General features: G+C 38.0%; 1 protein-coding gene across 2 annotated transcripts; it reads left to right on the plus strand.

Annotated features, from left to right (window-relative positions):
* Positions 1-305: 305 nt before the first annotated feature.
* On the plus strand, positions 306-12,622 carry postnb (periostin, osteoblast specific factor b). 2 transcript variants are annotated; one of them, XM_068714716.1, is made up of 22 exons: positions 306-443; positions 950-1,048; positions 4,126-4,190; positions 4,387-4,544; positions 4,622-4,786; positions 4,880-5,026; positions 5,350-5,491; positions 6,401-6,613; positions 6,744-6,878; positions 7,563-7,711; positions 7,866-8,002; positions 8,182-8,312; positions 8,417-8,547; positions 8,856-8,958; positions 9,094-9,161; positions 9,495-9,540; positions 9,658-9,675; positions 10,078-10,272; positions 10,363-10,410; positions 10,901-10,957; positions 11,046-11,084; positions 11,730-12,622. In XM_068714716.1, the coding sequence occupies exons 1-22, from the start codon at positions 325-327 to the stop codon at positions 11,756-11,758; spliced, it is 2,394 nt and encodes a 797-aa protein (XP_068570817.1). In that variant the 5' UTR covers positions 306-324; the 3' UTR covers positions 11,759-12,622. The 2 variants fall into 2 exon arrangements, with proteins under 2 accessions (XP_068570817.1, XP_068570827.1); XM_068714726.1 differs by lacking the exon at positions 11,046-11,084.
* The last annotated feature ends 2,149 nt before the right edge of the window (positions 12,623-14,771 follow it).

Consider the following 14,771-nt stretch of genomic DNA (forward strand, 5'->3'; position numbering starts at 1 on the left):
TTTCTGTGAGAAATGCATCAAAATGTGTGCATCTTTAAATATGCATAAAAGAGGCAAATATTACAAAACATTTTGTGAATGTGATGGTGGTCCCGTTTATTTTATTTTTTTAAATGGTTAACTTATTTAAATACGAATCATCATAATTTATCACACCAAAAAACCCAGTATATTTGTTTATAGAATGTGGTTTTTAAGAGGTTCTGGGTGGTCCATGCATACATGAAATGTTGCCATCCTCCAGGTTGAGACTAGTATAAAAACTCCCACTCTGAGTCTGCTCCCATCACTCTGGGTCTGGAGGGGCTAGCTTAGAAATCAAGGATGAAGCTCCTTTTTGTAGCTGCATTTGCACTCTTTGTGCTCTCCACATTTGACAAGGCCGACTCTTCAGCTTATGACAAAATTGTTTCCCACAGTCGCATCAGGGCAAGAAAAGAAGGGTAAGCTTATCAATATGTTTCATTCTGAATTTTTTTACACCCTTGTAATGTCATGTTAGTTCATTTTGCATGCAAAAGTATTGAGCCTTGAGCATAACAAGCATAGTTCTAAACATTTCAGCATATTTGTCTCTGCTAAATCTGCTATATTGTATGCAGTCACAATTGTTTTAAAATATCAATTGTTAATTTATGACATATTATATAACATAACATTACGTTTCACTTAGAAAAGGTACAAACCAGCAGGGTTATAGTTGTCAAATTATAACCCAAATCTGACAAACCAATTTTATATCCAGCAGATGTGGATGTTGTTATTTAGAAATATTTTACTGTCTGGTTTCAGAAGCAGCTGGGCCAGTTGCTAAATATACAAATTACACTCTTGACAGTAATCTGATGTCTTATCCAGCAGGGCTGTTTGTCACATAAGTATTCTTACTCCTGTGTTTTACCTGCTGATATATGCTTCATTCCTTTTTTCTACTCTCTATTCTCATCAGACCCAATGTCTGCGCGCTCCAGCAAGTCATGGGGACCAAGAAGAAGTACTTCAGCACTTGTCGTAATTGGTACCGTGGGGCCATCTGTGGAAAGAAAGCGTAAGTGTATTTTCATGTTTCCAATAGGACAAGTTATTTCTCTTGTTTAAAAATGAACATTCCAAGCAAATTCAATGACTAAAAGGTTTACTGAGTGCTCAGTTCTGTACGTTTTTTGAAAATATATCATTTATCTTCAGTGTCTGCTTCTTCTCCTGCTTCTTCTCTAAGGGTTTCGTGGAAACTTGAATGTTTCCATAGAGACAGACATCTGTTATCTTACTTTGAATAAGCTACCGCTTAAAATGAAAAACACATTTGTAGACACAGCCCTAAATCCTTTGTATTGGAGACTGTCCTATTCAACCCTCTGTGCGTTCAGGTTCTCATAACTTAGGAAGCCTGGTTGTCGTTGAGTTATGAATCACTGATTCCAGGCTATGATGTGGCAGCGAAATGTTGACTGTATTCATGAATGGAAAAGTGTTCAGCTCATTCATACTAGACGGCCTCTTTTTCTCATATTATTCCAGCCCCTTCAGCACTTTTGTGTTTAAACATGGATCAAAGCCATGCCTATTTTACAGTCTCTCGCTTCCTCTCTCTCTCACTCGCACAAACACACACATTCAGCTTGCCCTTGACGCTTGCATTATGCCTAAGTCATGCTAAACAGGCTTAGTTCTTTGTGATGAATACCCACTGTTCATTGAACTTGGCAAATGATAATGTTGGAAACAGCCAAAGAATGTTTATCTATTTCAATGGGAGCCTGACATGGGACTGTGGAATCAATCAAAATATAACTGGGCCAAAATTGAATTCACATGATAGACTGGATTACTAACTTACACCGGTTACAGTATGATGATGCAAGGTGTCCTGAAATCACAACTTATAACTAGTAATTACAAGTTTGAGCTACACCCATTTAGCCAAAACTGAGCTGCACTGGAGGCAGAAATGTTCTGATTAGTTGATGAAGTTGACTTTTCATTAGTGTTTTAGTGGAGTTGATTTAAAAGAAAACTGTTTCGCTAATCAGCTGTTCACTTTGCCTGCTGCAGAGTACATACACCTTTGACTTCAGCGTCTCTGTCCCACACTGATTTAGAATAGGATCAAGTTTATTCTAAATGGAATTGGTATAACTTATGCAGCAAGGTTAACTTGTGTATAAGATCAAATCAAATAAGATATATCTATACTGTATCAGAGAAGCAGCAGGAAAGCATTACAATCTCAAACATATAAACTAATTCCCGCTAACTCACTGACCAAAATGATCTAATATGGCTTAGATTGCACTTTTTACAGTGGTGTCTGGCAATTGATGCTGTGCAACTTCATTTAGCCAGCCAAATACTTACATGTCCCATTGAGTTTTAATTCAAGAAGTAAGATTATTTCGGCTTCCAGAGCAGCTCTCTCTCTCTCTAAGAAGAAAACTTTGCACAACCAAACTTCCAAACTGCCCATTAGTGATGGGTTGAATTGGAATAAGACCACATACAGCTTATTATATGTTTGACAAAATGATCATGGTTCATGGAACAGTTATTTTATAGAGATGCTGACAAGTCAAATGTTTCCTACGCCATGGCCAGATACAATCCCTCTGTGTGGGAGAGCGGTGTAGCGAGGATTTTGCTGACTCTGCCCCAATAGGGCTTGTATGATCTCATCCCAGTGCCCCCAACTCCATTCAACTTTGATTCAAATACAGCTGTTAAAGATTTGCAGTCAGCCATGACCCAGAAGCGTCGGTCTGTACCCTGTCTGAGACAGTTGAAATAGGTTTTTCTTCTTCTTCTTTTTTTTTTTATGATGTGTTGGAATCTCACTATTAGAGGTGTTTTGCCCGAGAGCAACTATTAACAATTACTGCACGTATAGCATCTTTTAGTCATCCATTCATTAAATCTAATAACGTCTTTGTTTGTCCCTAACCATGCTGACAAAGTCACAATTGTCTGATTTGAACTACATATGGCACACATATGGAGCATTCCTGGTGTGCAGATCTCACAGGGAAACTGCTGAGAGAAACTGCTAAATCTTGGTGCAGTCCTCATCTTCCATCTCCTTTTGTGTCATGTAGAACCAGCGTTGTTCACTCCCATACACAACCAAATGAAAAGCTATTGTTACATTATGCCATTTACAAGCGATCAAAGAATTAATAATGTTTTTTCTATTTTTCAAGATTATTTAAATCATGTTGAGCTGATTAATGGGGGAAAGAAGCAGCTTCGAGTTTTTTAACGATTCTACTGCAGTCTGCAGTAATGCACTCCCCAGCCAACTCTGTTCTTTATGTCTTGTGTTTCTTTTATTGGTGTTAGTTATTTGAGGTGAAACGTACGTTTCAAAATGTCTGGTTTTGCAAGAGCTGGAAACAATGATATAGTTCCAACATGTTCAAACCTGCTGACCCAAGGGGCATAGTCATGTTTATATGTAGCAGCTGCACTTTGGATTTTACTACCCTCCTCGGGCTACATTGTCCAGCACTATTTAGTACAGACACTGCTTCTCAAATGTTTGTCCAACAGCAAATAAACATATATCATGTGTGTTAATTTATATAAACTGAAATCACAATAGTTATCTTTCTAAATTATAAAAGTAAAAAAAACAGCTCTAAAACAGCTGGTGACAATTCAATAATGTTGTTTTTCAGATTAGCCCAACTGTTTAAATAAAGACCATCAAACCTTTTAAATGTTCCTTGTCAACCAAAATTTCCTAAAACTCAACTGTAATTGGACTGCAGTTTTTCAAGGCCAAAATGTTTCTGAGGTTAACCAAATAAGTGCAATCGTTCAAACTAATTGTTTGGCTTCAAAGAGGAGGTCTTGGTACTATAAATCTACTACTGTAATGGTAGCACAATCCTTGAAGCACCCACCAATAGGTTTTGGCCTAAGCTGTAGGATCCCATGGTCGGTTTGGGTTATAAAAGAGATAATGACTAACATCTGGAAACACTGAATACACCAATGTGGAATGACGATTCAGCTCAAAACATGGCAGCCAGAAAAAAAATGTTTTACAATGTTGAAAGATGCTTTCAGGCCATGTGCTACTTATTTAAGATAATACCCACATTTGTGATTTGTGTATTTTGCCTGCAGGACTGTGCTTTATGAGTGCTGCCCAGGGTACATGAAGTTGGAGGGCATGCGTGGTTGCCCTGCAGGTACAGTGAGTTAAGTCTGTATATAAAGTTTAGATGAGGCCATATCCTCCAACTGTAGAGCAGCTGTATGCTAGTTTTGAAATTAGACCAAATAAACTAGAAAAAGATGGTGAAGCATACTTTCCACACATGTAGAGTCTATTATTGGAATGGCAGGCTGACGTCTATTAATGCGTATTGTAAATCTCTTTCTCAGTGGCCCCGATTGACAATGTGTACGGCACCTTGGGTCTGGTGAAGGCCAGCTCAACCCAAAAATACGTTGATCTTTCTAAGCTAAAGCCTGAGATTGAGGGATCTGGATCCTTCACCTTCTTTGCCCCCAGCAACGATGCCTGGGAGCTTTTGGATGAAGTGAGTCAAGAACAAAATAATAAGCTAGAGGCTCTCTGTCTGTGAGGTTTTAACATCTCGTTTTCCTCACCTATCAGGCAATGAGGGGTGCACTGGTCAGCAATGTCAACATTGAACTGTACAACGCTCTGCATTATCACATGGCCAACAAACGCTTCTTGACTAAAGATCTAAAGAATGGAATGACAGTCACCTCCATGTACAATGACCTTGGTCTCCATATTAACCATTACTCCAATGGGGTGAGTATTATCATTCAAGATTACCACGTGGTCCTTTTGTAGTTGTGCTATAAACACTTTTCAGTGGTATAACATTGTGTATGTTATGTGCAGGTGGTGACTGTGAACTGCGCTAGGATTATCCATGGCAATCAGGTTGCCACCAATGGCGTTGTGCATGTCATTGACCGTGTTGTCAGTGCTGTTGGAAACACAATCCAGGATGTCATTGAGGTTGACGATGACCTGACAACTCTGAGCGTGAGTAAATACATACAAGGATAGACAAAATAATGTAAACACCTCAAGGACCAGGATTGTAAAGAAAGTTCAAACACATTACAAGTTATTAGAATGGAATGCAAGCATGCAGAGCAATTTAGAAAATATTGCAGGTAAAAAACTCACCTATGCAGGGATTTAGAGGGAATGGAAAAACACATGCAGAGTTTGCATTTGCAATATAGTTACTTTAAAATATATTTTTTTCAGATGATTAGATTGTTATGTCTGTCTCTTGCAAATGTTTCTACTGTTTATTTAAGTTAATTGAACATAATCCTGCTGGTGAAATCACCATGTAGGATGTGGCTCAAACGGCTGGATTCTTGGAGAAGCTGGGTCAACCAGGACATTACACTCTATTTGCCCCCACCAACGAAGCCTTTGAGAGTCTGGGCAGTGAAGTGCTGGAGAGACTTCAGGGCGACAAGGAGGTCCTCAAGGGTAAACTAGACTTTTATTCAAAGAGGTCAATGCCTTCTAAAACATTGCATTGGAAACTGAGGATTTATATTAACTGTTGCAAACTGGGACCATGTTTACATTTGTCGATGAGGTACAGGAAAATAAATTCGGTGATTCCCTGTTGGCATTTTTCTTAGACTAAGTCAGCCATTTTTTCACATGTTCAACTTCTCCCAACTCAAAACAGATGACGCAGCAATTGATCCGAAACTTACACACATTTGGCAAGCTGTACATAATAGAGTTGAGACTTGTAAAAATAAGTCTCAAGTTTCAAGTCACGCATGAAATTGTTAATGGAAGGTCAAACAATTTGACACATTTGACAGTTTTGGTTTGATATTTTTAGAGGTATACATGTTGTGAGTAAGTCAGGATTAATATACTGTAGCTATCAGTATTTTTCTCAGACATTTGCAAGAATTCTTCCTCTATAATCGTCAATCAGAGCAAGTTAAAGCTTTCAAGTATACAGTGACTGTAAGCTCTTAAAAAATCTGGGAAAAAACAATTAAATAGTTTTTTTTAACATTATCTTGTTTTGTGTAGACACTGAGAGGAAAGAAACAGCTGCTTTATTGAGCAAGCTGGTCAAATTGGCAACAACACAAAACTTTTTTATTGGTCCACAGCTTGCCTTATGATGTGAGATCAGACCATTTCACACAACGTTAAACAGAACTGTTAGAAAATCACAAGTCTTCTGACTCAAGGACCCAAGGGATCCAAAGGGTCCTCGGGTTCCCAAGGCATTTTTATCCTCAGCTGCAGTGAAACATGCAAAAGAACATAAAATAGCCCATGCAGCAAACTGACCTACTTCAAATAAACATCTATCTTCACCTAAAGTTAACTATACATTAATTCAAAACTGTCTTGCTTTTTCAGCTCTTCTGAATTTCCACCTTCTGGACTCAGTCCAGTGCTCTGAGGCCATCATGGCTGGCACCTCTTATGAGACCCTTGAGGGCAACAATATTGATATTGGCTGCGATGGTGAAAGTCTAACAGTCAACGGTATTAAGATGGTGCGCAAGAAGGACATTGTCACCACCAATGGTGTCATCCACCTTATTGACCAAGTGCTCATGCCAGACTCAGGTTAGACTCCCATCTTTTCCTCTTATTTAAGCATACCTGGTTTACTTTATGAATATATAATGCACCAGGTGTTTCATCTTTTTCTGTAATCCATATTTTAATGGTGGTGGGATTCTCTTTGTCCTTTAAGCTAAACAGGTGATGGAACTGGTAGGAAGTTCCCAGTCAACGTTTGGTGACATGGTGTCCGAGCTGGGCCTTTCTTCTGCCATGAGACCAGGCGCTGAGTACACATTGCTGGCTCCCTACAATGATGCCTTCAATGGTGAGCAACATACTGTTCATTACATCATGAACGCCCCTCTGTTTTTCACTCAGCACGTGGCTAAATATGAACCTAAGCTGCTCACACTCAGTCACAGTCTGGAATGCAGAATAAAGGAGGATATTTTGTATTTCCCCTTTGCATGCTGAGTCATAATGTGAATATAAATGTACATAAATGGAGCTTCAGGGAAATCATGGATTTATTGGAATACTGCAGAATCGTTATGCCATGTAAGACCAAATACCCACTCCCCCTGACAACATTCCTGGACACCCAAAGGGAGTAAAGATGTTTTGTGTCTGTAACAAGAATGTGTAATTGATCGAGGCAGAATACTTTTATCTTCAAAGGCATACGTAAAAAGGTGCATAAGTATGCACAAGCAACAGCTGAATGTAACAGAATATTCAAACTGTAAATTATTTCATGTAGAGGACATTATGTCTTATGATTTATAGGTTAATTTTGTCCACCTACAGAACTATAGAAAATCAAGTCACTAATGGCAGATGGGTCTTTGCGCAGTTAGAATGGTTGCTACTGCTCTCTGGACATTATGTTCAAAATAATGTTAATATAAATGCAACTTCTGATGCGAAAGCCAATACATTAGATGCAAATGTACAATGTTGCTGGTATGTTTCATTGTAATGGGGAATATAAAATGTCTTTCCTCTACAGATGAAGTGATGTCCATGGATCAGAGTTTGCTCAAGACTATCCTGGAGAGCCACATCTTGAAAAGAAAGATTGTCCTGGGAGAGTTGTTCAATGGCCAGCGGCTGGAGACCATTGCAGGAAAATTTCTGAGAGTCTTCATCTATCGCACAGTGCGTCCTCTTCTCTGAAGTTGTGCCCAAAAATTGTGGCTGTGTGCCACTAAACACACGATATATACATTACCCCTGTTATTTGACCATCAATCGTCATATCTTTGAGACATAACGAATTCCCTTGCCTTTAACTCGTGGATTATTTCTGCAGGCTGTGTGCATTGAGAATTCCTGTCTGGTAAGAGGCAGTAAAGAAGGAAGCAATGGGGCCCTACATCTCATGAGGACTCTGTTGAAACCAGCGAAAAAATCGATGTTTGAAATTCTGACAGAAAATAGTGGGTTCAAGTAAGTAAAGAGCAATGTTGTGTAGTAAAAATGGACTGCCCATATTAAAAAGCAGCACAACCACATATTTCTGTATCTTTCCATTGAATCAACATGGCACATATGGGAAAGTGCTGTTGTTGCAATATGTTAGTGGTTTCTGTAACAGACAAGTTGCTGTTTTCTTCTCTTGGCTGCAGGATCTTTTTGTCTCTGATGGAAGCTGCTGGCTTGACAGACCTGCTGAAACAAGAGGGAGACTTTACTCTGTTTGCCCCAAGCGATAAGGCTTTCGCTGGTTTGAGTGAAAGGGATTTGTCCTTGTTGAAGAGTAGGTCTTCCATACTACCTTTATAAATGTGTTTCAAGCCCTTATGTTACTAGTTGAAAATCACAAACAAAACAAGTTCATATTTTTGCTATTCTTTATTTCAGGTGACGTAAATGCTCTCAGAACCATCCTTATGTATCACATCAATAATGGTATCTTCATTGGTGGTGGTTTGGAGACTGGGGTGACAAACCTTCTCAAGTCTCTTCAGGGCAGCAACCTCAAAGTGATGTCTGTATGTATTTAGAACAGCAAGACTAAACATTTATCTTGTGTCAATAAACTTTTCACTTTTATATTTTGTGTTATCTTTAAGTATAACAGTGTAAAACTGTATTTAAATTATTCATTAAGATTATAATAGTCTAGATCATTATTATCTGATAAAATATCATCCTGAATTGTATAACTCAGTAACTTTAACAAACTAATATAATGATTTACTGAAGAATAGAGTTAATTCCTTATTTTGAAATACAGGTTAATTTAAGCCCATCATTGTGTGTTTTTCTTGTTTGTAATTGTTTTAACTGTCTTTCTCAGGCAAACAACTCTATGCTAGTGAATTCTGTCCAAGTCCCTGAATCTGATATCATGGCCACAAATGGAGTCATCCACTTCGTCAACCAAGTCTTGTATCCAGGAGGTAAAATGTTTACCCTGTCAACTTTGTTAATATTAATATTACTTTAGTAAATCTGTCAAGTGATGCACTCTCTGCCCTTCTTTTATAACAGTTGTAAAGGCCCAACCTAAGTTAACGCCCTGTGCTTTCTTTTAGATATCCCTGTTGGAAGCCAGGATTTACTCATGCTATTGAAGAGGCTCATCAGTTACATGCAAATCAAGGTGTCATATCAAAGAAATACATCCAGTTATTAAAGCTGTGGCAGGGTGCAGTTTTCTGTGTGCAGGCGTTGTTGTTACTTATTACCTCTAAGGCTGCCAAAAATATAATTTATGTAACTCAAGGTGAAGTACAGAACAAGACCCTGCTTGAAAACCATCTGTACACAGCATCCTGCTAGTGGTTTTGAACAAGGGCTTTTTGACTCAGAAGTTGGTTTTATAGATTAATTGACAATTGGCTTTATTATGCAGCATACACAAAAATGATGGTCATACTATACATGTTGTCAATGTGTAATCAGCTGTAACAGATTTTCTACTTATTTTTTACAGTACATTTCAGGGTTCAGATATCAGGAAATCCCCCTTACATTTCTGAGTAAGTATCAGTATTATTATGTATATTTGTGTGTGTGTTTTGCTATACAGACGTTTTAATCTCTTAAGAGGCATTCTTCTCTCTCAATAATGGTTTTATATCTCCTGTTGTTTTTAGAGAAGATCATCATCGAAGGTACAGTAATGATGATTGATTGATATGTCATTAATGAAATAGTTGCATGCATAGAATTGTCGAAAAACTAGTCTGCTTCCTGCTGAATTGAAAACGTGTTGATCACACTTTTCGTTAAACCCTGATTCTACAAATGCATGCTCAAAACGCAGTTGTAGCATTTGACAGCTGAAGTATCAGAGAGAAGACAAGAGTATCTCTTATCTGCTACAGGCTAATTCTCGTACCAGTCAGCAATTATTATTATTATTATTATTCGCATTTTTGTCAAAAGCAAACTTTTAGATCCAATGAAAGCTCCAATATTATGATACCTGAAAGCAAATATTCTCTATTTTGGAGGGCAATGCTGTACTGCCTGCAATTTGAATGTAGTGCAACGTGCTGTGTTTTTCTTTCAAGGGGAACCCACTATCACCAAGGTTACCAGGGTCATTCAAGGTGAACCCTCCATCACCAAGGTTACCAGGGTCATTCAAGCTGAACCCTCTATCACCAAGGTTACCAGGGTCATTCCAGTTGAACCCTCCATCACCAAGGTTACCAGGGTCATTCAAGGTGAACCCTCCGTCACCAGGGTTACCGGGGTCATTGACGGTAAATGTGTTTTACTTTAATAAATACGTCAGTAGTTTTAAATCATTAATCATCTCACAAATCTCATGAATTGCTGTCGTCTGTCTGCAGCCTCTCAGTTCTCAGTCAGCTCTGGCTCCACCAACATCACTCTGGAAGGTCAGTTAAACTGATTATGATTTAAACAGAAGAAATGTAAGGATGAGTCCAGTTATATTAAGCATTGGGGCTTATTGTTCGATGTCACTATCATGATCAATGGTGTTCATGTTGAGTTGTTTTGCTCTCTTCCCTGCAGTGGCAAATCTGGTTGGATTTGTAGTGAAATATTTTTATATCTCTCTTATAATATTAAATAATATAAATTAGATTACCACTGGTTCAAGTAATCCCATAAATAGATCCAAATCATAAATTTATAAAATACAAACATACTACACTTAATGTTTATGACGATTATAATGTTAATCTCATGAAATTAAGCTGTTTAAATTATTTAAATCGTAATGTTAGAATTTTTATATTAAGGCTAAAATAACCAGAATACAATTTGATTTTCTTTAAGGTTAAGTTTCTTGCGACACAATAAAATGCATCTCTGTACAAAATATTTCAATTTCACTTTAAGTCTGTTTTCTCTTTCCTGCAGGAACGGATCTTTCAAACATTGAGGGGGAAAGTGAAAGACTTGCCCAAATTATCCAAGGTGAGTCTTATCTGTGTGTTCATCTCAGTGACAGTGAAAGAATAATTCAAACATAATGTGGGATTTATATGTTTGTTTGCCTTTGTAGAAGGCACTTCAAGGAGAACCCCCCCCCGGAGAGTTTTAGGTAAAGAAAATCAGCGAGTCTACAAAAAACCTGCATTTGTAATAAATGCAGCGTAGCCTGTTAGCTAAATCAGGCAGTCAACATGAGTCCGCTGCTATGTTCTCATGGCGTATTCTTCTCCCTGTATCATTTATCCAACGCACTTCTTCTATCATGGTGGATGTACTGAAAGGAATAATTCAACATTTTGAGTAATGCAGTTTCTTGCTAGGAGTTAGATGAGAAGATTGATACCAATGTCGAGAATAGTATCAATCTTCTCATCCAACTTTTGGCAAGAAAGCAAATAAGCTCATTTCCCAAAATGTCTTCCTATTCCTTTAAGCTGACTGTGCGCTGCTCCATCTTTTGCTGCCATGCTTGCGGCCACAATGCTCAAATGAACGCTGTGCTAATGCCCCTGCGGCTGCTGTTCATACTTTATTGCATTTGAATGAGCCCCACCTCCACCGCAGCATCCACCTGAAGGCTTGGAGTCTATACGCCTCCGTATGGATAAAGTTATAATCATCACCCCCTGCTGTGCTGCTGAGCTTGATATTCCCTTGTGGCCATCAGAGCCTAGATTCAAATACATATTCCACATTCTCATAATAATGTATTCCACATGAGTTGGCTGACTGACATGTATTGTTTTTTTAACAGCTGGCAACAGGAGGAGGGGAAGGGACTGAGCATGGACGGATGAGAATATCGACCATGTAAAGGCAGAGAGAGACACCAAACCCAGAGGTTGAAACTGGTGTTTTTTAATACAGAATACACTTAAAATGTCAGTGATTTTAAATGTTTTTTAAAAGTATAATTGACAAAAGTAAAAAATTGCTTTGAATGTATATCTATTATGAGTGTTCAATGTCTCAAAAGCGTATGTAAACAGGGTTCAAATTTGCATTTTTGGCATTACTTTAAAGACGCCAAGCAAGTCAAGGTAGCAATATTTGTTTTAAATCCGAACCATTAGAGTAGCTATAAAAATATTTCAGTTCTACACTTTAAACTTTCACTAGAGGTTAAGGTTAAAACAAGGAGATTTTACGAGCGGTATTGGAAGATTTATATATCTCAGCATGATAAAAAACAGAAAAATAAATGGTGTGTTTTTCAGACTTCAATGATTTTTTTTCGTATCCCATGGCTGTGAGTTGTTTATGGTTTCATGTAAATTTTGTCTATGCTTGTATTTTTTGGATCGATGTATCCAACTGCAGATTGTTTCCTTTCTATTTTTTAAACATCTTCCAATAAAGTGCATTCTCTTATCTAAATATGCCAATTTGAAAAGGCCGTTGTTTGGAGTCATTTCTAATGTACTTGGAAGGCTTTTAAGTAGTCGACTATGGTTTAGAAAAGAGTTTGAATATCAAATGTCAAATCTAAATGTGTCTGCATTTTGTATTTCCAAGAACAGACTAGTCTCTTAGACTCTAAGATTTCTGAGTCATCTTTTTCAATGCCATCTTTTTAATGTATATTTAGGAGGGAGCTTGGCAGCCCATTTTTGAAAACTTTGTAAAATTTGAAATAAACTGGGTTTAATGTGCAAAAAAACTCTTTTTCCATTTTTCCTGGAAAATATGTATCTATATAAAACTGTACATGAAACACTTTTAATGACGCCCATGTCTATAATGCACTATAAAAATACTGATAATGCCTTTTAATCTGATTTTAATACCGTATACTTATAGTTATAATCAGTCATTCATATTCATAATTCGTTATAGCAATAACCCTAACACATTATGAAGCATTTTGAAGGCCAGTGGTACAGATAAATGATAAATTGATAAGATCAAGTATCGTAATGCTTCATAATTGCTGCTCAGTCAAGTCAGCTGTCTATAAGACTCTGCCGAACACGGTGACATCATTTTATATTTGTGGTGTCAATGTGTGAGCATGAGAGCAGGTTACAAAACAGGTACTGTCTGTTAACTTTGTGAGTTAACATTGAGTTCAATAGGGCACTTGGTTGGCATTCATTTCACTTTCAGGCTCCCTGAGCTAAATCTGTAAGTCCATTTGATTCCATAGATCAGGGGTCACTAATAGGCGGACCGCGGTTCGGATTCGGACCCAGACCCCGTTGTATCCGGACCCAGGACCTAAAACAGATAGATAATTGAGAATTGAGAATCAGAATGTCCTGGTCCTCTCTGAGTGACACATTGAGGTGGTCTGCTATCAACCTGAGGTGAAATGATTTTGTAACTATGCACCATTTCCTCTAAAATCACATCTGAAAAACAACAGACACGTTGTTACTATTCATAGGCTTCTTGAATATACACACATATATATATATGTAGCACTTAAGACCTTGAGACCACAGCTCACCGCTTTGGCAATAGAAGCTTTGAACATCGTCCATTCCTGTTCGATGCCCCCAACCTCCACAGGGATGCTAGAAAAGCTCCACCGGAGGTGTGAGTTGAGGATCTCCCAGACACGGGCCTCCTCCAGACGTTCCCAGTTTGCCCGCACTACCCGTTTGGGCATACCAGATCTGTCCAGAGTTTTCCCCCACCCTCTGACCCAACTCACAACCAGATGGTGATCAGTTGACAGCTCCGCCCCTCTCTTCACCTGAGTGTCCAAAACATACGGCCTCAGATCCGATGAGGATCTGAGGCCATATATATATATATATATATATATATATATATATATATATATATATATATATATATATATATATGTATATATATATGTATATATATACATATACACATATATATATATATACATATACACATATATATATACATATATGGCAAAATAATAGCACAAGTTAGATATTATTGTAATGTTCCGGACCTTTGCCCGAGGAGATTTTCTCAATCTGGACCTTTTGGAATGTTAACTGAATACCCCTGCTAAAGATGCATGTCTGCGACCAGCACAATATGTCCTACATTTTGACCTAAAATGGTGTATGAAAGGAAAAGTGTGGTAATGAGGACAAGTTGTTTGGACAATCTACAAAATCATTTTCAAGCTCCTCTTCTCTCTAGCGATGATGTCACTGCTCTAAGTCTGAACATTCAATACACACCCATTATTTTCAGAAAAATTTGAAAGCCCAAAAGCAATGAACTGCAGTAACAGAAGTCGTAGTAGTAGTATCAGTACTATTTGTAGTAATGGTAGTGGCAGCAGTAGTAGCTGCAATAGTAGTTCTATCAAAAGTAGTAGTTGCAACAGCAGCAGTTGTAGTTGCACTAGTGGCAGTATGAGCAGCATCATTAGCAGCAGCAGCAGTAGTAGTAGTAGCAGTAGTAGTAGTAGTAGTATCAGCAGCATCAGTTGCAGTAGTAGCAGTAGCAATTTTAGTGGTAAAAGCAGCAGTAGCACCATTACTAGTAGTTGTGGTAGAAGAAGGAGCAGTAATACTAGTAGCAGCAATGGTAGTACCAAATGTGCAGTAGTAACAGCAACAGCAATAGTAGTAGTTTCAATATTAGTAGTAGCAGCAGCAGGTGTTATAAAACTCTACTAGAAACAGTACTACTGGTAGTAGTAGTATCAGTAGTAGGAGTAGGAGTATAGGAATAGTAACAGCAGAAGCGACAGCAATAGTAATACAAATATCAATGGTAAAAGCAGTAGTAGTAATAGTAGCCGTAGCAGTAGTAGTACCGGTAGTGCCAGCAATAGGATTATTATTATTAGTAGTAGTAGTAG

The sequence above is a fragment of the Cebidichthys violaceus genome, unplaced genomic scaffold (genome assembly GCF_023349555.1).
Source record: "Cebidichthys violaceus isolate CVI_PGR_0920_01 unplaced genomic scaffold, fCebVio1.0.p SCAF_1, whole genome shotgun sequence".
Lineage (NCBI taxonomy): Eukaryota > Metazoa > Chordata > Actinopteri > Perciformes > Stichaeidae > Cebidichthys > Cebidichthys violaceus.

Coding starts and splice junctions, on each gene's coding strand:
- postnb (XM_068714716.1), top strand. CDS start 325: ATGAAGCTCCTTTTTGTAGCTGCATTTGCACTCTTTGTGCTCTCCACA. Junction 4,787..4,879: donor TTAACCATTACTCCAATGGG/GTGAGTATTATC, acceptor TGTTATGTGCAG/GTGGTGACTGTGAACTGCGC. Junction 10,273..10,362: donor GGTTACCGGGGTCATTGACG/GTAAATGTGTTT, acceptor GTCTGTCTGCAG/CCTCTCAGTTCTCAGTCAGC.